The sequence below is a fragment of the Asterias amurensis genome, chromosome 11 (genome assembly GCF_032118995.1).
Source record: "Asterias amurensis chromosome 11, ASM3211899v1".
NCBI classification, from domain to species: Eukaryota; Metazoa; Echinodermata; class Asteroidea; order Forcipulatida; family Asteriidae; genus Asterias; species Asterias amurensis.
The window spans coordinates 17,261,207-17,283,615 of NC_092658.1; the positions used below are offsets into that span (position 1 = coordinate 17,261,207).

Sequence of the window (22,409 nt, forward strand, 5' to 3'; positions counted from 1 at the left end):
GAGACTAGAGGTAGGACCTCCATGGACTGAGTGATTGGACAACTGGTAATTTAATAACCAATTAAAACACAACAGTAGTTTGGACATTGGACATGATGGGTCGCTGTCATATGCATCGCTATGTACTTCTTTAACCTGTCTTGTAAGACAAAACAAACTTTAAGGCATTGCCTCCTTCATGAGGTTGTTTTGCTGATTACAAAAGCTGCCATTTGCAGATACTTGAAAAGCTAGTCCCAACCACTTAATCAAACAGAAAGGCAATTATACTAGAGGTATGGATCAATGGACCAAGCGATCACAATGCACACCCCTCAGGCCATGACACCTATACGAGTGAACGTTTTGTATGTAGGACCCACTTAAGAATCTACAGGTGAGTCGATAGGAGTTTGGGGGCCTTTGTTTCAATTTCCACTTAGATAAAACTCAAGTGGCTATCTCTGAGAAAAATAAGGGAAGGTACTCTTCAAAAGTAAACACAGCCCGGTAAACTTTCTCTTAGTGTAGTATTCTGTGACTAATAATGTTTACTCTGATGAGTATGGTACGGATGTTGAACCAGGGGCAGCCAGTGTATCTTTGAGCATGGGGCAGCAAGCTTATCTTTGAGCAAGGGGCAACCAGTGTATCTTTGAGCAAGGGGCAACCAGTGTATCTTTGACCCAGGGCAGCCAGTGTATATTTGACCCAGGGCAGCCAGTGTATATTTGAGCAAGGGGCAACCAGTGTATCTTTGAGCGACGGGCAACCAGTGTATATTTGAGCAAAGGGCAGCCAGTGTATCTTTGAGCAAGGGGCTACCAGTGTATTTTGGAGCCAGGGGCAGCCAGTGTATCTTTGAGCCAGGACAGCCAGTGTATCTTTGAGCAAGGGGCAACCAGTGTATCTTTGAGCAAGGGGCAACCAGTGTATCTTTGAGTAAGGGGCAACCAGTGTTTCTTTGAGCAAAGGGCAACCAGTGTATCTTTTAGTCAGGACAACCAGTGTATCTTTGAGCCAGGGGCAGCCAGTGTATCTTTGAGCAAGGGGCAACCAGTGTATCTTTTAGTCAGGACAACCAGTGTATCTTTGAGCCAGGGGCAACCAGTGTGTCTTTGAGCCAGGGACAGGCAGTGTATCTGTGAGGCGCAATCGGCCATCTTGATCAACTGCAAACATTTTCTTCGGTTTTGGTAACATTGTTGGCGGTATGGACAAATTAAGGATTGAGCGAGACGTTGATGCGACTGATAACTACTTTGCAACCACAAAGAAGGTGAGCTAATGTTGTTCTGTAAAGATTTGCCATGGAATTTCTTAAAGGAGGAAGTGGATATGGTGATTTTACCAATAAATAAAAATGTGGTGTGTGAGTTTATATTCTATCAAAATCAAAGTTCGAACCAAAATGGGGAAACTTTACAGTCTTTTGTGGTACATTTTAACTAATTTTGGGGTTGAACAATAAAAATCGGGGTTTCTTCTCTTCACTTAATTCACCACGTACAGTAAGAATAACATTGAAATGGGAGTTTTTTATGCTCACTTTTCTCTACCCAATTATTATTATTATTTATTAATTATTCTAATGAATGATATCCCTTTTCAATCAGCACAAGAAAGTACCGTTATACGATCGGATTTACCACCAAGGCGAGCATGACTACAACGCTAAGATGCATCGTGATGATCGAAGAAGTATTCTTTCGCTCAACACTGCACATGAGGTAATAAAATACACTGTTATGAACGGGTCAGAATTGATCTGAATTCTAGGGGCCCTCGGGTCGATTTCACAAAGATGGTTTCTAACTTAGGACTAGACATAGGACTCTTAGAAAGTAGTAAAAACGTACGGTTATTCCCATTTGACGAGTTAAGAATAGTGTTAAGAATAGTCTTAACTCTTTGTGAAATCCACACAGGGGTATATGTTCACAAAGGTAGTCCTAACTTAGGACCATTCATACAGGACTAATAGAAGTTTTTAAACACGTATGGCTATTCCTAATTGACGAGTTAAGAACAGTCTTAACTCTTTGTGAAATCCACACAGGGATTTATTTCACAAAGATGGTTCTAACTAATAGGACTAGTCACTTTTAATTCCCCAAAATGTGAATATAATATGCATTACCACGGTAACGCTTCTCAGATTGTGTACGGACATTCACTCCGGTGTTTCGGCAATGCGACCCCCTTTTGAAATGATTTTTTTTCACAGGTTATTTTGTATTGTATACCCACATAAGTAAGCCCACATACGACCGGTTCAAAAACCTAGTAGATTTGTATACATTGTGTTTCAGGGGTTATCCGACCCCTGTGTTTCAAGTTGTGGTAACCCGAGGTTTCCGACACTTAAAGGGGAGGTATACGTTTGGTAGTTACTCAAATCAAATATTAACATAAAAACTGACTTGGCAACGAGCATTGAGAGCTGTTGATGGTATAAAACATTGTGGGAAATGACTCCCTCTGAGGTATATTAGTTTATGAGAAAGAGGTAATTTCTCACTAAAAAAGTAAAAGTCTTTTATTCTTATCTGAACACACACAAATTTGTCAAACAAGGGTGTCTTTTTCTTTCCTCATTTCCTCGCAATTTTGATGACCAATTGAGCCTAAATTTTCACAGGCTTGTTATTTTATGGTTATGATGGGACACACCAAGTTAAAAGTCTTTGACAATTACCAAACGTGTACATTCCCTTTAAGTATCTTTTAATGGATTTATTTACCCGCGGTCTCTTCATTAATACAGGAAGAAAGTCGCAAGGTGCCGTTACTCTCCTCAACCATGATAGGAAAAAGTAAAGGTCACGTGGTGGACTTGGACCAAAAGAAAAACGCGCGCAGTTCAACAACCCAACGAGAATTTTACTCTTCTAAAGGACCTCCAGTACCGTTTGGTTGCAATATCACGCACTAGAACCAGAAGATGCATTTGCACACATTTATTTCATTGCTGCCCTAAATGTACACTTACACATTTTACAAAGTTTGATAATTATATTCAAATTATGAGTAGTTTACAGTATTACGTAGTATCTTATATGAAAGTTCACAATGATTTAGATTAGGAAGCTTAAAGCATGATGAAAGTAGGACAACAATTAGGTTAGACAAACAACATAATACAGAAGACAGAAAACACTTCCCTACATACTGCAACTATTTCACTCATTTTACAAAAAGGAATATCTCATTTGAGTAAATTACATACTATCTTGTTTCCATAGAGACTGAACAAAGGGGCGGGTAAGAAGACAAAAATTGTACATTCCATTTTAACAAAAACGAGTGAAAAGTGGTGGCAGGATACGGACATTTTCCTAAACATTTCGTCTCTCACATAAGCAACTGTATAAGAGCTGGACAATTTCACGCCACGCATTCAAGTTTGCCGCCGTCACACCCAACCGTATGTTTGCTGAATTTTGACTGTTTTGGAACCTCATAATCACCACAAGAACTCTACCAAGGGATTTTATAAGTAACATTGAACTCACCCCACTCATTTCGCTGTAGTTTCGTCCACAGAATTCGCTGTAAGATGTGAGAAAACGGCAGAGAAAATCATAGTACTTCATACGGCGGCCATGTCGTCTTTCTTGTGTGGGTCACGGATGAATTATGCCCTGTGAATAATTTGCTTATCAAAGCCATTCAATTGGTTGGGAATCAGACAATGCTTCTATAAGGGAAAGGAATTTCTCGCTGAGGAATTCAGGAATAGTATAAAAGAACAGAATAATCCGAAATAGAGATTGCGTAATTTAATTAACATAATGCGGGCTTTTCGGTTAAAAGAGCATATGAAATACCGGAAAGCATTTCGATAGTCTTGACACCTTTTGGGAAAGATGGATTAAGAGAAACTAGACCCAGTAACTGGGGCTCTGTACTAATTTTTGTTTAAAACAAACAGTTGTTAATTAATACGTACAAGCTTTATTGTTACTCATCGCGAAAACAAGAGTTGTTACATTGGCAGCCATTTATACAAATTTATTATTGAAACACTTTTTATTAAACACTTTTTAAGATATACGATAAAAAGCATGCTACACACTGTTACTCCCACCTGTTCATTGGACTTTAAAGGCAGGGTATGCTTTCGGTAATCAAAAACTAACCAGAAACGTCACTTGGTGTGTCTCAACAAATGCATAAAATAACAAACTCGTGATGTTTGGACGTCATCTAAGTTGCAAGAAAATAATTGGGGAAAAACTACAGCCCATGTTGCATAATTGTGTGCTTTCAGGTGACCAAAATAAGCTTCATGTCAGATAACTTTTTGAAATTTGCCTTTTTCTCTGAAACTACATTTTTTTCAAGGGGGTCGTTTCTAAATATGTTTTACATTATCAACCACTCTCAAGTTTTTATGACCATTAACTTGACGAGTAATTAACAAAAGTACACCCTGCCTTCAAGTGAAACAATCTCAACTCATTTGGAGCAGATTTGATGTCTAGAGCTTATTGAATTTGTATCGGTTAAGCATATCATTATTATGGTTTAAACATTTATTTTACAATAGACCTATATAATACGTGATAAAACTTGTATGATATATTTTAATAAAACCACGACAAACCTTATTCAAAAAACAAAACAATAAACTTTCATTTTCAGTAGCCTACATTGTTCGTAAATATAGTGTACAAGATATTTCGATTTGTTTGGCAAAATAAGAACTGGTTTATTTCAGAGAAATATGTCGCACATGACATGCTTTTTGTAGGGGTAATTAAAATTACAAAAAGTTGGTCAAGTGTGGAATAATAAAAAAGATTGCGAACTTAGGCCTATGTATCTCTCAAAAGATAAAATAATATTTAAAGTTATAACGTTTACTCTCTCTTACACAAAACAAAGATTATTTCTTCAGACTGCCTAAAAACAAAACCAAATCTCAGTACCAGGCCTGATACTTCACGCGCCTCAGTTGCCCCTTGCCATTGCCTTGGTGCCCTTGAAATGCTCCAGTAAGAAACTTACAATTTCCTCATAGGGTGCCCTTTGCCAAAGAGAAAATGCCTTGGTGCCCTTGCCCTTTCAAAAACGAAGCATACACGCCTGAATGACTATATATGGTCATTCAAACATGTCTCTTGAAAAATATATATTTACGGTAAAAATATTGAGTCTTTAAAATCTAAAATGACCAATTCATTGTGGCGCCGAAATAAGTAGCTCAAATCTTTTGTAAGAGTAAAAACAAAAATAGTAATTATGGGCATTATTAAATTTTAGAGCTATAAATGCTAATCTAAACTATTAAGCAGAAACTACTGCTTGTTCTACACAAAAAATAGAGTCGGACACCAGACTCAACATTGCAAACCTAATGCAGTTTGGTATTGTAACCAATTTCTGCTAAGCAATACTATTCTGTGTTTAGCAGGTTTTTGTGCTTACAGGCTTTATGAAGTTTGGCCCTGATCATGGGAAAGGTCCAAGATGCCAGGTCCATTTTGGGGGTCAGCATGGTCTGTTTTCCATGCAAAAAGGGCCTGGTGAAAAGTTTCATAATGAGCCACTATGCACAAAAACTTGCTAAGCACAGAAGAAAACTTGCTTAGAAGCCAACATTCCATGAAGTCCTACCTTACGACGAGTAATTCGAGTTAACTCGTCCTAACTCAAGATAATACTAGTCTTAACTCTTTAAGAAATCCAACCCCATTGGACTCTGTTGTGGCTCAATTTTAGATCTGCTTTGGGACTTTTTAGGGTTATGGTGATCAAGTGAATCAGCCCTATAAAGGTAATTGAGGAATCTCAAAATAGAACTGTAGAGAGAAGGGAATTTATTTTCCCTCACAAAATAAAGTTGTGTGACTGGACCCTTTCCAATTTAAATTCGGATGGGGGGGGGGGGTATACTTTACCAATAAATCAATTATAACCCAAATATACACACTCAACTACATTTGTTGATCTACTGAACTATGCTTTTTTCGAGACAGTCTTGGTTAATACTAACACATTATGCACACAAAATGTTTTGATTGCACAAAACAAACAATCAAACCTTTTTTTCCTGGTACCACATCCGTTAGAGGGGGGGGGGGGTTAGGAGGGTCCCAGGCCCCCTTCTCCAACCTAACTCTGGTAATGCCGCCGGCACAGAAACAGAATCCAAAAAGAAAAATGAACAAAATCAAGCAAGAGAGAATCGATTGTATTTATGTTTTTGTTATAAGCCATCACTACCCATAACACATACTTTTACTGAAAACTTTACTTACTTTTTTTTCTGTTAGGTATTTAATTTTGGTTAAAAACAAATCCTAACCATAATCAATGTTTTTGAAAACCATCGCTAAATTTTGAATAATATATGGTATGATAACTTGGTTGATTTCAAGTGACCAGTTAAATTGGAATCTCAAGACTATAAGGCAGCGTTGGTACATCACATAGTTTGGGGAAAGCTTTTGTAAAGCTATTTCTTTGGCCCAATTTCATAAATCTTGTGAGCAGAAAATACTGCTTAACAAATGTCTTTGCTAAGCAAAAATGTTCTGCGCTTTGCAAGTTTTTGTGCTTACAGGCTTTAAGAAATTGGACCTAAACGGGCAAAGCCTATTCACATTCACATGTCACATTTATTCATAAATCTGGGGGGGGGGGTGATCAAATAACCATCCAAAAGCTTACCCAAACCATAGCAAAGACCTTCAAGTGTTTGTACCAGACCTTATTTAAGTCTCTATACAGTATGTGCCAATGGCTTTATTGCTCGTTTTGAAATCTGATGTTGTAGCCACCCTGGTTAAAGGCACAGGACACGTTTGTTCATTATCAAAGACCAGTATTTCACTAGGTGTATCCGAACAAGCATAAAATAACAAATCTGTGAAAATTTGTACTCAGTTGGTCATCAAAGTTGCAAGAGAAAAACACCCTTGTTGCACAAAATTTGTGTGCTTGCAAATGCATTATAAAAGGCTTCAGCTAAAGCCTTGTATTTTTTAAGTGATAAATTACTTCTTTCTCAAAAACTCTGTTACTTCAGAGGGAGCTGTTTCTCACAATTTGTTATAATATCAACAGCTCCCCTGCCTTTACCAAGTACACTGCTAAAAATGGTTTTCTTGAAACAAGAAAAACATCTTATTTTGAGAAAATCTTCTTGTGTCACTTCCTAAAAAATATTTTCTAGGGAGTGACACAATAAGATTTTTCTTAAAATTAGATGTTTTTCTTGTTTCAAGAATACTATTTTTAGCAGTGTAAGTTGTTACGCTAAAAATTATAAGTGTTTACCATATGTGTCCAGTGCCTTTAAATTCCCGCGATTTCATATTTGCTCATGTTGTTGTTTGATCTCCTCAAACTTTGCCAGAATTCCCTCATAGTTGCGGACTTTTGGCACGCCCACCAGCTGCTCATCTTGGATGTCAGCGTTGATGAAGATCATGAGCTGCCTCAGGTCTAGTCCATCCTCTATGTCATTGATGGCCGCTTCCACGATGGCTTTCAGCATTGCTACCTCATCCAAGCCCTGCAAGCCATCAATAACAGAAATATAAATACAAAACATTTACTTCACACTTAATACGGTTGTTTCTAAGTGCACATTTAGTATTTTCCTGCAGGGAATGTGGGACTATGTTTGAGGGATGACACCTACTTCTTTTACATAGTACATATACTACATATGCTGTTGGGTAATATGCTGCCAATCAAACCGGGAATACGGCGGTGAACCCCTTCTCTTTTCGATAAGTGCACCGAGTTCCTTTACGTGCGTTACCAAACACACAGGACTAATGGCTTTACTTTCCATCCAAAGGCATATTACTCGGGTAGGATTCAAGCCGACAACCTTTGCCTTTCTAGCGCAGAATTAGATAACCTAGATTGCCCGGTAGCTCGAGGCAGTCTATTTGGTAGCCCATCTGCTATGGAATTGTAAAGGTTGTGAGTTGTTTACATCATTAAGGAAAGTTTTTTAAATACATTTGAAAAAAAGACAAAATGTAGATAACAACTCAAACATGGACAACAATGAGAGTGACACAGACTGGTACACTTCAAACTTAGTTGACCCCTGACCTATCCTATAGTAGACTTTTTAGGACCTAATTCTTAGAACATCCCCAGGGTATTGATGCACTTTGATTGTTTACAACACACACTCAGATCTGACTAAAGGTTGAATTGCTTCGATAAGGCCAAGTTAGAATAAAACACTTTGATTGACCCTACCCTCATCCCTTTTTTATTTTAAAGCCACATCCTTTAATTACTTTTGTCCTCAAAAAGACAACATTTTTCCAGGTATTTTCACTTCATCTTTCTTTTCAACAGCAATTTAGTTTAATCCATATTTTAGAGTATCAGGGCATTTCTCAAACCTCAGCTTGGGCTTTGGCTCTGGCCCAATGTGCCATCTGATCATAAAAAACAGGGGCTAAAAAAGTTTAAGGCCTGAAGGCTTCATTTCCACTGTGTACGTAAAGAGGAGGTATTCTGCACAATAAGGTATTACGCCTACTGTTATTCGCCAATTGAAAAACACAAAACCACCAGGTTTACGGGCTCATCGCTAAAAGTACTAGCCTCGGGCCTGCGGTCCATTGTTAAATTCAAGCCCTGCACAGGGAAAATGGCAAAGTGATGACACAATAATGATATTCTCTTACCTGGCCTCCAGTATTAAGCAGAGATGCCGCTGCTTTGAAGCTGGTCCGTTGAAAGATCTCTTTCAGGCAAGTGAAGACATTGGTAGTACAGTCTGTAGCTATGCCAAGTTTAGACCTGTTTGAAGTCCATTAGAGAATTAAAAACTTGTAATAGAGTGTGGGTTCGAGTCCAGGTTGTAACACTTGTGTTCCTGAGCAACAACTAAACCATACCATTATTATTATTAATCATAATCTTTATAATAAAGTCAAACAGTAAACAAATGTGTGTACCCAGATTCGTAGCAGAGCAGTCTCCCAAACGGCATATTTTGAAGGGGCTGAGACCACCAGCATTTATGGGTGCTTCTCTTGTCGACAGCCTTGTTCTTGGCCAGATCGCCGACATTTAGGGCAAGATTTGTGCTCAATGCGGCCATCACGGTGTTAGCTGGGGTGCCATAGCTATCTACAAAGGGGATACAAATTGAAGGAAGTTGCTGAGATGTTAGATGTTTTAGACCCAGTATCTTGGGCGCTGTAGCCCACCTTGTTGGGCTGTACGTTATGGCTCTGTTTTAACATCGGTCTTATCACAGTCACCATTTCATATCGACTGTGATAAGACTGATGTTATAAGAGAGCAATAGTGGGCTAGGGGCAGTGGTAATAATAATAATAATAAATGTGGCTTCTTATATAGCGCACATGTCTGTCAAAGAAGTACAGTGTCCCAGATACTGGGTCCAGGGTGGTTCAATATTTATAATATTTTTGCTAGTGTACAAATGGTTAGTTTCAATAATTGTAACCCTTTGCCTTGAACCACCCTTTTGATGACAGTTTGTAGACTGGATTACTAAAATGAGCCATGTGTACAAACTTGGCAAGTTCTGTTGACGACGCGGTTCGCAGTTGGAGTAACTTCATTGGCACAAAATCAGGATTGCACTGCCGTTGGAGCCAAAAATACAAAGTGACTATGCACCAAATTGAAGCAATGTGTAAAATACAAACAAACTAAAAAAAGTGCTTTGTCAAAACATTTCAATTTTATTATTTAAAGGAACGTTACAGAATTGGTAAGTAAACAAAATCATGATCATCACAGATTTACATCAAACTTACACGGTCTAACAATGATGATAGTAGAAAACATCCCTTGAAATATTTCTGCCTGAAATGCCATATTTGATGAGAAATAAATATAATTTTTTTTTTTTTTCTCTTAATGTGTAGAGTTAAACTACTCCGTTCATTCAACAGCTACATCAGAAACAAACTACATAAACCAGCTCCTACAAATACTGCTATAATTTTTACAACAGATAAAATGAGCTACATGTACGTGAGGTTATTAAAAAAATTAAATTGATAACATACACACAAAAAAAACACATAAATATTTGAATATACATTCATAAATACCATAGACAGTTTCTCTACTCCTATTGGTGGAGAGCGCGTCACGTGGGGGTGTTTAAATGGTTGATAATGATCAGCTGTGGAGCTATTTATAACTGGCTGGCTGCCGCGTGTCGGGCGCGAAAGATTATCACGCGGAACGCAATTCAAAGCTATAGTAACACACGTGTCAAACAGATTCTTCTCAGAGTTTATAAAAAAAATATTTAAAACCTTGAATTTTCAATTGTCAAGTGTCTATAACTGTATTTTTGAAGTGCATTTATGAATGGGAATAAAAGAGTAGGCCTAGTGACCCATTCTTAAACGTCTGTTTAAAACCTTGCAGGGTCATTGCCGTGCGATATCACACGGTACTGTCCCTGCCGGTTTTAATTGGCCATTTAAGAACATGGTGCTACCCTTTCATTCCCTTATTTTAGCGTGATATAATCACAGTGTTCGAGAGAAAACGAGGGTAGAAATTACTTCAGACAAATATTTACTTATTTATTCATTTATTTATTTATTTACTTAATTTTTTTTTTTATTTCTTTTTTTACATCAATATGCAAAATGTGTAATCATTTGTGACCAAGATGGCTGATTGATCTCAAACTTCTACAGGTTTGTCAGTTGTTTTTTTATAATGGTGGATTACATAAAGTGCTTACACTAGTGCCAGCAACTGTTTTGTTAGCAAAACCAATTCTGTAAAGTTCCTAGATAACCTTCAGTTTATGTGAAATTGGCAGTTGGGCATGCCCATTGGCAGTTGGGCATGCCCATGTGCAGTTGGGCAGGCCCATATGCAGTTGGGCCGCCAATTTGCAGTTGGGCGGCCCATTTGCAGTTGGGTGGCCCATTTGCAGTTGGGCGGCCCATTGCAGTTGGTCAGGCCAAACTATAATTAGGCTGATTTATGTGATTTATGCCACGGCTTGACACTGCAATTTATTTAAGAAGACTTGTAATGCGCACGTATCCACCCTGCTGGGTGTTCAAGGCGCAGAAAACCAACAACAAACAAAACAAGACAAAACAAAAACAAAAACAAAGAAAAACAGACACAACAAAAATTACTCCTTGAAAACCTGTGACACAAGATAAGTTTTGAGAAGAGATTTGAATGTTGTGGTACAAAGACAAGTTCTAAGATTAAGTGGTAGAGAGTTCCAGATGCGTGGCGCAGCTGAAGAAAAAGACCTGTCTCCCCATGAGTGTTGAGACTTGGGTTCAATGAGAAGAAGCATGGTACTTGGTCGAAGATTTCTCGATGGAGTGTAAACTTGGAGAAGTTCAGAAATATAGAGGGGAGCCTTGCCATTAAGTGCTTTGTGGACAATGAGCATCAGCTTGAAGATGATTCGTTGAGAGATAGGGAGCCAGTGTAGTTGTTTCAGAATGGGGGTGATGGAACAGGATTTCTTAGACATTGTCACAATGCGGGCAGCAGTATTTTGGAGCCGTTGAAGACGGGAAATCTGGTTGTTAGGAAGACTGTAGAGAAGACCATTGCTGTTGTCAAGACGAGAAGTAACAAATGCATGAATGACCTTTTCAGTGGCACTTTTGTCCAAGTACTTACGAATCTTACCAATATTCCTGATGTGGTATGATGACAGATGAACCATGTTATTGATGTGTGGTTGAAGTGTCATTGATGAATCAAAAATAACCCCTAAGTTCCGAGCTTGCAGCGAGGGAGCTATCTGAGCATCACCGATGAAAATGTATGGCACTGAAACCTTTGTTAACTGTTGACGTGACCCAAATAGAAGGAACTCTGTCTTATCATCATTCAACTTCAGGAAGTTTTGTTGTGTCCAACGTCGAATCTCTTGGATGCATTTCTCAAGTCTTGCAATAGATGCATTGGCGTTTTCTTGAGAACATTTAAACGTGATGTATACATGTAGCTGAGTTTCGTCTGCATAGACATGGTAATTCAGGTTAAATTTCAGGATGATGTCACGAATCGGTAAAGTGTAGAGTGTAAACCACTGCGGGCCCAGGACAGACCCCTGTGGCACAGAGTAGTTCAAAACAACAGGGTCGGATACCGCGGTGCCAATACAAACATGCTGAGTTCTATTGTAGAGATACGATTTGCACCATGCTTGGGCCGTGTCCTCTATGCCAAGGTGATTCTGGAGCCGAGAGAGAAGGATGTTGTGATCAACAGTGTCAAAAGCAGCACTCAAGTCTAGCAGGACCAGTGCTGTAAGGTTACCATTGTCCATTGCAGAAAGAATATCGTTGCTCACATGGACTAGTGCACCCTCGGTCCCATGGAAAGGCTTGTATGCTGACTGGAACACGTCGGACAGGTTGAAAGCGTGAATGTGATCAGAAATGCGTGATGAGACTACTCGTTCGATGAATTTTCCAAGATATTTTAAGTTTGCAACTGGTCTGTAGTTTTTGAATACCTCCTTGTCCAGGTTTGGTTTTTTGATGAGCGGCCTGATGTAGGAAACTTTGAGGCTATCAGGGAAACAACCAGAACTGAGAGATTCGTTGACAAGATTAGTGATGTAGGGTACAAATATATCAATGCTTTGCTTCATCATTGATGTTGACACGGGATCCAACTCGCAGGATTTTGAAGGAGATTTCATAATAACCCTTTGAATCTCAGCAACAGTAGCAGGCTCAAACACAGATAGTCTACACTCTGGTTGAAGTTGTGGCAATGTCTGCGGCACGTTGTAAGGGACTGATGAAAATGATGAGGGGATGTCTGAAATAAATACCTCAACAACAACAAAAACGTAAATATTTAAATATACATTCATAAATACCCTAAACCGTTTCGCTATTCCTATTGGTGGAGGGCGTGTCACGTGGGGGTGTTGATAATGACCAGCTGGAGCTCTGTTTATAACTGGTTGTTTTCTGATACTACGCCCTAGTCTTGCGGGCACTGTAGGTGAGTTGGCCGCGCTGTGTATGAAAGGAAAACGAGAAACGTCTTGCACCAAGACTACGCACGTACTGTACACGAAGCATATCCAAAAACTATCTCAGTCATAAAAATGCAACACACGGATGTACAGAGCTCAAGCACCGTGGGAAAAAGATAAGTTTTACAGAGTTTCTTACTTTATTACGCCTTTTAACCAAAAAGTCATTCATGAATGGGTTTGGCTTGGGCCTTTATCACACGGCAACGACCCTGCTTGTTTTAAACGGCCATTTAAGAACCCGTCGCTACCCTTTTATTCCCTTTTTAGTAATACTGTACCTGCCATTAAAGACACTGGACACTATAGGTAATTGTCAAAGACTGGTCTTCTCACTTGGTGTATCTCAACATATTTGCATAAAAACAAAAAACCCGTGAAAATTTGAGCTCAATTGGTCATCGCAGTTGCGAGATGGAAGAAAAAACACCCTTGTCACTCAAAGTTGTGCTCTTTCAGACGCTTGAATTCAGGACCTCAAATTCTAATTCTGAGGTCTCAAAATCAAATTCGTGGAAAATTACTTTTTTCTTGAAAACTCATTACTTCAGAGGGAGTCATTTCTCACAATTATTTATACTATTAACAGCTCCCCAATACTCTTACCAAGTAAGGTTTCATGCTAATAATTGTTTTGAGTAATTACCAATTGACCCAATTCACCTGACTTCATCATCAGAAAAATCTTGAATGCACCATATTGGTGGGCAATTTCACTGTGCATATTTATAAATAACTCTATACTGTGCGTTATGCAGTGAAATGCGCATTTTAAGCGACGCAGCATTAATACACGTAAACCTAACTGCCCACCAACATTGCGAGTGTGGCATCAGTGGTGCGTGTGACGCGCCTGCAAGGAGTCAATAGTGTCCAGTGCAGAACAACAATTTGTAAAGTTGACAAGGAGCCGGATACCCAACATTTTTAAAACCCAGAGCAGGCGACAGCGCCCGACCAGTTTCATAATAATAATAATAATGGATCTAGTTTAACCACATTTGGGCGCAGAAATTGGTCGTCAAGTTTTTCTCAACCCACTTTGTAATGATACAATCGGACCCATGGGGCCTAACTATAGGTCTATTTTTGTCAATACCTTCGCCTAAATCATTGCTGCAGGCTTTGCCTAGTCGTGGTGGTTTTCCTCTTGGTTTTTGTTTGCATTCCCTTTGTGTTGTTTTTTCCTGTCATTCTCTGAGCGCTTTGTTACCTTAAGAAAAGGTGCTATATAAATGTTTTTATTATTATTATTAAATATTAGGCCCTACCTGTTGCAGCTGACATGATGAGTATGTCCACATTATTGCGTTGTTTATCCAGTTGACTAATATCGCCCAACAACAGCTCAATGCTGTTTATGGACTCACTTCTCTTGTTGTACACATTTATTGTACTTTTCACGATGAAATTCGGTTTAGAGTGCGCCATTCTGCTTCGATCTTCAGGAAGAATTTGTTAAGATATGCTGCCTGGGCCTTCTGTCAATCCTACTTTGTTGTACTGCGACAGAAGATTCACAAATACAACCACTGCTGCTCTGTGCTTTTCAACTCATAATACACTCAGTTGCAGAGGGAAATTACACGAAATGTATTGCAACAATACGGGGATTCCCCAAATGAACTACGTAGTCTGATACATAAACTTTGAGTTTGCGTCCACACGCCCATAGACGTCGGGGTACTTTCAACAACTGGTGTAGCTTAAAGGTTACCATTGTTGAAAGGTGCTGGGACGATCATATTAAAGCAAAATTGAGGCTAGTTCTAGTTTTAATTAACAACACAACACAACACAAGGTGCAGGGATGATTATATTACAGAAAATTTGATGCAACAAAATAATAACATTGACGATTTTGTTTTTAGAGCTGCACAAACAGTAGCCTCCCACAAAGAATTAGGTTACAAGCCAAAATATGGCCATGGACAACATTAAAGTTTGTTTGTTTGAATGATCTTCACATCAAGGAAACTCAGCAAACTTCCACAAAGGGATATAAACACCAAGCTGGCAACAGCCCCCCAAAAACTCTCTCATACAAACAATAATCTATGATTAAGATTTACGCAAATCAAGAAATTGTGATTCATTAACTAGACGACAATATTTATTCTAGTCATTGTGAAATCAGCGGTTAGCTGGGGGATTCGAACCCACAACCTTGTGATTGTAAGTCCTGCAGTCTAACCACTTGACCATGATGACACTGAAGTACTGAAAGGCCGATTGGGGGGGGGGGGGACGCACGAGTATTGATGCATTGAGTTTAATTAATTAATGCTCTATTTAAAAGTGTCAGTGCTGAAGTTGTGTCATTTTGTGTGAAATCAACATTATTAAAAACTCATTAAGTAAATAATGTAAACCCAATGTGTATAGGCTTGCAACTGTTTCGTTGAGCACATTTCTTTGCCTGCTGTTCCAAGAAAACCTTTTAAATCATCATAATTCTTTAAAAAAAAAAAAAAGAAGGAAATTGACAATTCCAAAACATCAAGCAAAAAGACAACAAAGTTATGTTTCCAAACAGCATATTATTATAGTTTTATTTCAAATTGGCTGAAAAACCCCATTATTTTTACAAGTTGTTTATTGCCAAGTGAATTAAACCGGATAACTAATATTCTTCATTTTAATTTCAACCTTTACACTCTTTCTTTAAGTATCAAAAATATTTGTGTATTTTTTATTAGCCTGGGTTGACAAGTTCTGATCATAATAAAACATATTCAACTATTTTTACATAACTGCGTGAGGATGTCTACCCTTGTATTAAATTTCGATTTTGCAGCCACAACCAGCTTTTACACAATTTCCCCTTACCCATCACAATCCTGCAGCAGTCAGAGAAGGTTTTGCTGTATCGTGGAGTTTTGTAGGGTTAAGCAAACACAAAACACACAGTAAACACACCAATAAAGCAACTATTTCAACGCTGCTTCCACTTTCAATGAGGTAAAAAACATACAGCTTTTTGGATTACAACTTAGATTTTTGAAATATAATTTCCTTCAATCCCTTAGCACCCCGCTCCCCTCTCCTACCCACAGGCTACTTTGACCCTCCAAAATCCTTTTCTCTTACGTCACTCAATGTAAGAATGTATTAGATATTATAGACTGAAATGCCTAGCCCAGTAATAAGAAATCCTCTGCAATCAGCCAAATTCCTGAAGAGGATTTCGGAGGAATTGGGTTTTGGATCAAAATATGTTTCACTTCTAAGCTGTTTTGATGCTCTTAAAACAAATAATTCAATAACAAATAATTTGTAAGTACAGATTCACAAAAAAACTAACAAGCATTTTTTTCATTACACCATTGGTCCTTTTAGTTGGTAAGCAGTTTTGAAACAGCTAATTCTATTTTTCTTTAAAAATTACAAGCGGCAGACAAAACACATTCCTCACACACTAAAAGCAAACAAACCATATATACACATTGTTTTTACAAATAATAAAAAACATATTGTTGTATCTCAGCAGTAAACATTTTAAATACATGTACAAGACTAAAAGTATACACCCCGTCAACAAAAGTATAATCGTAGTTCCCTCCACTAGATTAAATAGTTATAATCAAATAATAATCATAGAAGACTTTCATGCTCCTACTGAAAGACAATTTCACCATACAGCAATTAAGTAAACATTCTTACATGAATCAAGACATGTGAATCCAAATCAAAATTGGACCGAAAAGCCTTATGTCCCAAGATATCATTGTAGTAACAAATTTCCTGTCGTCTAGTAATCCATCTGAACAAACACTTCTACCCTTATCTATTTTATCTTGTTTCTGGGTGTAAATTTTAAACTTTGCTGTTTTTAGCTATTGTCTTTTACCTTTTCTGTTTTTAAATAGCGGCAGTGTCTTAACCTGCAATTTTCACAAAGGCAACAAAAGTAATTCCAGTGTTTAGTTTTACCCTAAAATCAAAAGTTACAAAATGACATTGTACATGAGAAGTTTTGGGTCGTCATTTCAATAAAGAGAGAGCCTATAAACTGTATCTTTTAATCTACAGAAAGCTACTACATTTCTTTTGTTTTTAGACCTTTGGTGTAGCAATTTTGAATAGCGTTTCTGATTAAAAACCTATCACTTGGTTTTTTTTAATATCCATATAAAAAAATTGCATCACCTCCAATCTTCAATCTTCATACTAAAAATCTATCACTCATATTTAGACAATTAAACAATTTATGGCAACAAAATAGAAAAAATATCGCAATATTACAGTGTATTACAGTGAAAATGAAATGAGAAACAACAACTACACACAACATTTTTAACAATACGCAAAACCCTATTGGTGGATAAAATGAATAGTGTTTCTTTATTAAATATCGTTTAGTTTTTGCAAACTCATTATTTTCTTGTATAAAAAGTTAATATAAAAAAAACACAATTAATTCTATGTGAGGAATGAGTTCATCATGAAAATACTCCACTCTCATAATATTAATATAAATTTCAATAATAAATGGCCCAGACCAATCCAGCAACTTGATGCCAGTCGATGGTTTATTGAGCTGATCATATTGTTTCTGTTTACCAACCAGTCCTAACCTCCAATGGTGTTTGAAGGGTCTGTATATGTTTGGTTTTGGGACCCTTCGAATGTTTCAATCCTATGTAAATGTAGATAAATACAATAAATGATAATTTCATTTCAAAAGGTTTTTGAGATATTGCTAAAAACCTGAGTAGATATTTCCACGCTTGAAGACCAGTCCCCAACAGGAACACATATTCTTAGAAGCACTACCAGTACACTTCTTATATTAAAATTTGTTGGGATACAAAGTGATATATATTTTTCCATAACTGCCGTACTTCATTATTTTAGTTTTCAAAGTCATTCCCAATCGTATACAGACCATTCAAATAAAGCCGTGTCTAAAGTATTGGCTTCTTCGGCAGTTGCTATTGACGGAATGCAAAAAATACACCACATTCTGCAACACTGATGTTGCAGCCAGCCGACATAGCCGCAGCCAAAGTCACAAGCGCTGAACACGACCTATACTGTTTAAAGACACTGGACACAGTTGGTAATTGTCAAAGACCAGTCTTCTCACTTAGTGCATCTCAACATATGTATAAAGCAACAAACCTTTGAAAATTTGAGCTCAATTGGTCCTTGAAGTTGTGAGATAATAATGAAAGAAAAAACACCCTTGTCACATGAAGTTGTGTGCTTTCAGATGCTGGATTTTGAGACTTCAAAGTCGCATTCTGAGGTCTCAAAATCAATCAACAGCTCCCCATTACTTGCCACCAAGTATGGTGTTATGCTAATAATTTTTTTGAGTAATTACCAATAGTGTCCACTGTCTTTAAGCTTGTCTGTGGAGCGAAACCCACACAGAGGTCCCGAAGGCTGGAGGCAGCAGCGGTCGCTTTATTCCTTTTTGTTCCGACTCCATAAGCAGCCGCATGCACAGAGAATGACGATGAATATGAAGGCAAGGACTGACAGGATTGTAAGGATGACGATCCATTCCCACTCTAGGTTTGTCAGAGGAGCTGGTGTGGCTGGGGGTATGATAACTGTGGAAGAAGACAAAATAATAATAACAATAATAATTTATTGAATTTATATTTCGCTCTCTCCAGGACCAGCCTGTTTGACAGTGCATAACAGTAAAAAAATACAGTCTCCCGACGAAGACTAGAGCAACCTAGTCGAAACAAGTAACAATAATAATAATAATAAAAATTTAATGAACAAATATTGCGCTCTCTCCAAGACCAGCCAGGTAGAGTTTGAGCGAGGGACAAAAGTTGCAGGGAATCCGCTTAGGCTGCTCTCTTGGCTTTGTGAATCAATGGGAATTCTCATTATTTTTATAATAGTTATAGTAATAAACAGTTTTTATGTAGTGCAAAATTGCAGTGAAGTTTCAAAGTGATTTTGATAGGTCAAGAGAGAAAAACCAGGGTCCAATTCACTAAGAGTAGTTTAACTTAGGACCAGTCCTTGGACAATTTAAAACTAGTCCTAAGTTAGGCGTGTAACTCTTTGTGAAATCCACCCCTGGACTGGTTATACAAAAATTTCAGAAAGTACAGCAATGTGTGTTAAGTACCATGTTCAAGAGCACAAGTGACTGGGACTCAAACCCACACCCTGCTGATCAGAAACACAAGAGCTTTAGCCATTACATTCCTCAACAAATCGGTAAATCCTTAAAATTTGACCCAGCTTTGCAGTTTGCGGCCCAATTTCATAGAGCTGCTTAAGCAGAAAATATTGGCAAACAATTGTCTGCTAAGCAGAAATGAGCAGGATATCCGTCACAAATTGTGCAAGTGATATGTTAGTTTGGTTGGTAACATTATTTTGTTGTGCTTAGCCACTTGTTGGGCTTATAAGCAGCTCTATAAAATTGGGCCCAGGTTTTAACTCAAGAGGAGACCACTAGCATTTTTCAGAATTCCTCACACCGCTGTTTTTGGTTATGTCACTGTTGTACTTACGTATTTCACACGTCAATCCTGTATAATCCACAGGGCATGTACAGGAGAACCTATTTAACAAGTTTTTGCAGTTTCCATTATTCTGGCATGGGTTACTGTTGCACTCATCGGTATCTAGAGAAAATAAAAACAATAATAATAAGTAATAATCCTTAAAAAGCACCTTACATCCATGACTGGACCAAATTCACCGTACAAATTAAAATAGCACCAAACAAGAGACAGAAATAATCAAAGGGCACAAAAAAAAAAGTCTTAAAACAAAAACCACAAAAATGGACCAGCCAGATATTAAAACCACACACCTTAAAAAAAGGTTATGAAAATAGGTCCACAACAAAAACATGGACAAGATTTATCGTTGCGGTACCTGCTGCTAAACTATATGACTCCAAATGCATCTAGCTACCAGGTTATCTGGGTGGTCTAGATTGGCAAAGGTCATGGGTGCGAATCCCACGACCTAGTAATAGGCCTGTGATCTTTTGCTCACAGAACTCTGGAAAGTACTGAGTATACAATGCTGACACACATGGGGAAAAACCACAATTAATATTCTTTAGCCCCAATGCAAATTTAACCTCCATTAAGGATTTATTCAACAATAGTGATTTCTTCATTTGTTGGGAAACTTCCTTAACCCTTCAGAGACAATAGCAGCCAGAAACGGCTTGTACCAACTTGCTTATACATCCCACAAACAGCTGCAAGATCTTGCAAAATTTGTTCAATCTTTTCCACGTTGAAGGGGTTGGGTACTTTTTGTACGACACAAAACACAAACATCCACAATTAATTTGAATTAAACTTAAGGCCTTTTCACACTGTCCAAAATCTCAGGGTCGAAACCGGTTCCGAACTGGAGATTTTGTTAAACCGGTTTCACACTGGAAAACTTAAATTTTTTCCGATCTGGGTAGCATGCTCTAGCCGGATTGAAATCAACCCTGGCAGGGACCAGGGTTGAAAATCTCAATCCGGATCAAATTGCATTTTTCTTTAAATGGTTCACGCATTAGCTGGTTCACGTAAAAACAAGTGTGAATGTGCTGATCTCGGATCTGTGTCGAAAAGAAGCAAGGCTGAACCGAAGAGGACCCGGGTAGGTTTCAATGCGGTTCAAAATGGAGGTAGTGTTAAAAAGGCCTTTACACGGTTTCAAAAAAACTTCCCATAAAATATTGTACTTTTTGAGAAATGAGTAAACGCTTTCACGATAATAGCGAAGTGCTGTTGTAGTCTGTCTGCTTACCTTCGTGACAGTAAAGTCCAGAGTAACCAGGATTACATAAGCAGGTGTAGTTATTCCTACTACCAGGAAGGCATCGCCCTTCGTCACACTTGTTACTGTCACAGGCGTTGTTAACCTCTGCAGGGAAAAAAGAAAGAAAAAACACAAGTTAACTCTAGACTAGAACAATGAGAACATAGCTTTTGAGAAAGGTATATTCTCACTCAGTTAATATTTAAATAAAGAAGCTTTCTTTGAGTAATCTTTATTGAAGAAATTAAGACTAATTTCCCATCTGTTGTCTATTGGATCAAGAATTGTTTAGTCATGAAGCTGGGTTTCTTTTCTTTTTTTTGGGGGGGGGGGGGTATTTTACAAATTAATTAAATTAACCAAATTAAACAAACTTGAATTAATTAATATAAATTGATAATTAAAAAAGGCGTGTGCAACCAACCAACATATCAAGAATTATTTACCATATTAGTTGTTTGCTTAATCTAAACTGACTAAGTATTTGTATGTTTGCATAACATTTTTATTATAAGTTGTTTCATTTTTGTAAATAGTAATGAATTAATAAAACACTAACAATTACAACTTGAAAATTATGACACAGGTCAAAGGGAAGTTGTTATCGATCTTTAAAAAAAAAATTAAAAAATGAAAGACATTGCCATTGATTATTTCCACTGGGCAAAAACGTGTGATGGACAAATATATTCTGGGAGGTTTCATTAAGGAGAAAACAGCAATTTATTTGAACCGACTTGAGATTTAAAAATAAACAACATTAGACGTTGATCTTTGCTTTTTATAGATGAGACTATTCTCCCACTTTAAATTACATAAAGTGCTTACACTGCCAGCAACTTATTTGCTAGCGAAACCAATTCTGTAATGTTCCTCACACATCACCACAAAAGATAACTGTAAATTTTGATGTTGAATAGTACACAATAGTCTTAACTGTGAACTAGCAAGAAGCTCTATCAAGCGTAACATACTGGACCATCTCATTTATTTTTATTATCATTTTATATTTCTGGTAATGACCTTTTTAATTCTTTGGACAATACAAACATTATATTAATAACAAGCAGAGGCCGCCAAGGAAAGGCAAAAATCATAAAAACTGTCATCAAAAAAGATGTGCCCTCCCAGACCTTGCTTGTAAAAAAAAGTTAAAACTGTCTATACTATACATAACACAGAAATCTAAAAAGTTAAAACTAAAACATAAGATTGCAACTAAAAGGATAGTTAAAAGGATAAGACACACGATATAAATAAGAACCACCAAATTAAAACTATAGCCCTATTTGTCAAATGAAAGCAGAAACACCAACTGGTACTTGCAACATGAACTAGAAACACTGAGGTTCTTCCATGATAAGTGTTCAGGAAGTCTTACCTATTTCACATCTCTCCCCAGCAAAGCCCAATGGACAAGAACACATCGTTATACCATTGTCCTTGATACAGATGCCATTGTTACTGCAAATATTGGTTTCGCACACCAAGGAGTCATCAGCAACTAGAAAAAAGAGGTTTTAAATAGACTAAGCTTCAGAAAGACTGATTCAAACCCCCAAAACATGGAGTAGTTTAAAATAACTGCTAAGTTGCAGCTTGTGCCATGGCAGAGTGCTTCGTAAAAGAGGGCAAACATACTATACAAAAATCTTAT

The 22,409-nt window shown here is 37.6% G+C and overlaps 3 protein-coding genes across 4 annotated transcripts in view; 1 reads left to right on the plus strand and 2 right to left on the minus strand.

Moving 5' to 3' along the window:
- Positions 1–453: 453 nt before the first annotated feature.
- LOC139944302 (cilia- and flagella-associated protein 90-like) lies at positions 454–5,921 on the plus strand. The gene is made up of 3 exons (XM_071941294.1): positions 454–1,258; positions 1,596–1,709; positions 2,747–5,921. Exons 1-3 carry the CDS (start codon positions 1,193–1,195, stop codon positions 2,912–2,914), a joined length of 348 nt encoding a protein of 115 aa, XP_071797395.1. The 5' UTR covers positions 454–1,192; the 3' UTR covers positions 2,915–5,921.
- Positions 2,973–14,572, minus strand: LOC139944301 (uncharacterized). 2 transcript variants are annotated; one of them, XM_071941292.1, is made up of 5 exons: positions 14,269–14,572; positions 8,922–9,096; positions 8,649–8,763; positions 7,267–7,504; positions 2,973–6,105 (listed from the first exon to the last, which is right to left on the minus strand). In XM_071941292.1, exons 1-4 carry the CDS (start codon positions 14,426–14,428, stop codon positions 7,301–7,303), a joined length of 654 nt encoding a protein of 217 aa, XP_071797393.1. In that variant the 5' UTR covers positions 14,429–14,572; the 3' UTR covers positions 2,973–6,105; positions 7,267–7,300. The 2 variants fall into 2 exon arrangements, with proteins under 2 accessions (XP_071797393.1, XP_071797392.1); XM_071941291.1 differs by lacking the exon at positions 2,973–6,105 and having other exon boundaries at positions 6,188–7,504.
- Positions 14,573–15,517: 945 nt separating this feature from the next.
- The window catches only part of LOC139944303 (uncharacterized), a 61,039-nt gene continuing 54,147 nt past the window's right edge, over positions 15,518–22,409 (minus strand). Inside the window, exons 44-47 of the mRNA XM_071941295.1 lie at positions 22,134–22,256; positions 20,741–20,857; positions 19,489–19,602; positions 15,518–18,558 (exon numbers count right to left, since the gene is read on the minus strand). Coding sequence (XP_071797396.1) covers positions 18,410–18,558; positions 19,489–19,602; positions 20,741–20,857; positions 22,134–22,256 — 503 coding nt within the window. The 3' untranslated portion in view covers positions 15,518–18,409. The remainder of the gene's footprint in view (positions 18,559–19,488; positions 19,603–20,740; positions 20,858–22,133; positions 22,257–22,409) is intronic.

Excerpts from the sequence above, each read along its gene's own strand:
- LOC139944302 (XM_071941294.1), top strand. The coding sequence starts at position 1,193 with ATGGACAAATTAAGGATTGAGCGAGACGTTGATGCGACTGATAACTAC. Across the intron at positions 1,259-1,595 it reads ACTTTGCAACCACAAAGAAG|CACAAGAAAGTACCGTTATA; the intron begins GTGAGCTAATGT and ends CTTTTCAATCAG. Across the intron at positions 1,710-2,746 it reads CGCTCAACACTGCACATGAG|GAAGAAAGTCGCAAGGTGCC; the intron begins GTAATAAAATAC and ends TCATTAATACAG.
- LOC139944301 (XM_071941292.1), bottom strand. The coding sequence starts at position 14,428 with ATGGCGCACTCTAAACCGAATTTCATCGTGAAAAGTACAATAAATGTG. Across the intron at positions 9,097-14,268 it reads CATCATGTCAGCTGCAACAG|ATAGCTATGGCACCCCAGCT; the intron begins GTAGGGCCTAAT and ends TCCCCTTTGTAG. Across the intron at positions 7,505-8,648 it reads TGCTTAATACTGGAGGCCAG|GGCTTGGATGAGGTAGCAAT; the intron begins GTAAGAGAATAT and ends GATGGCTTGCAG.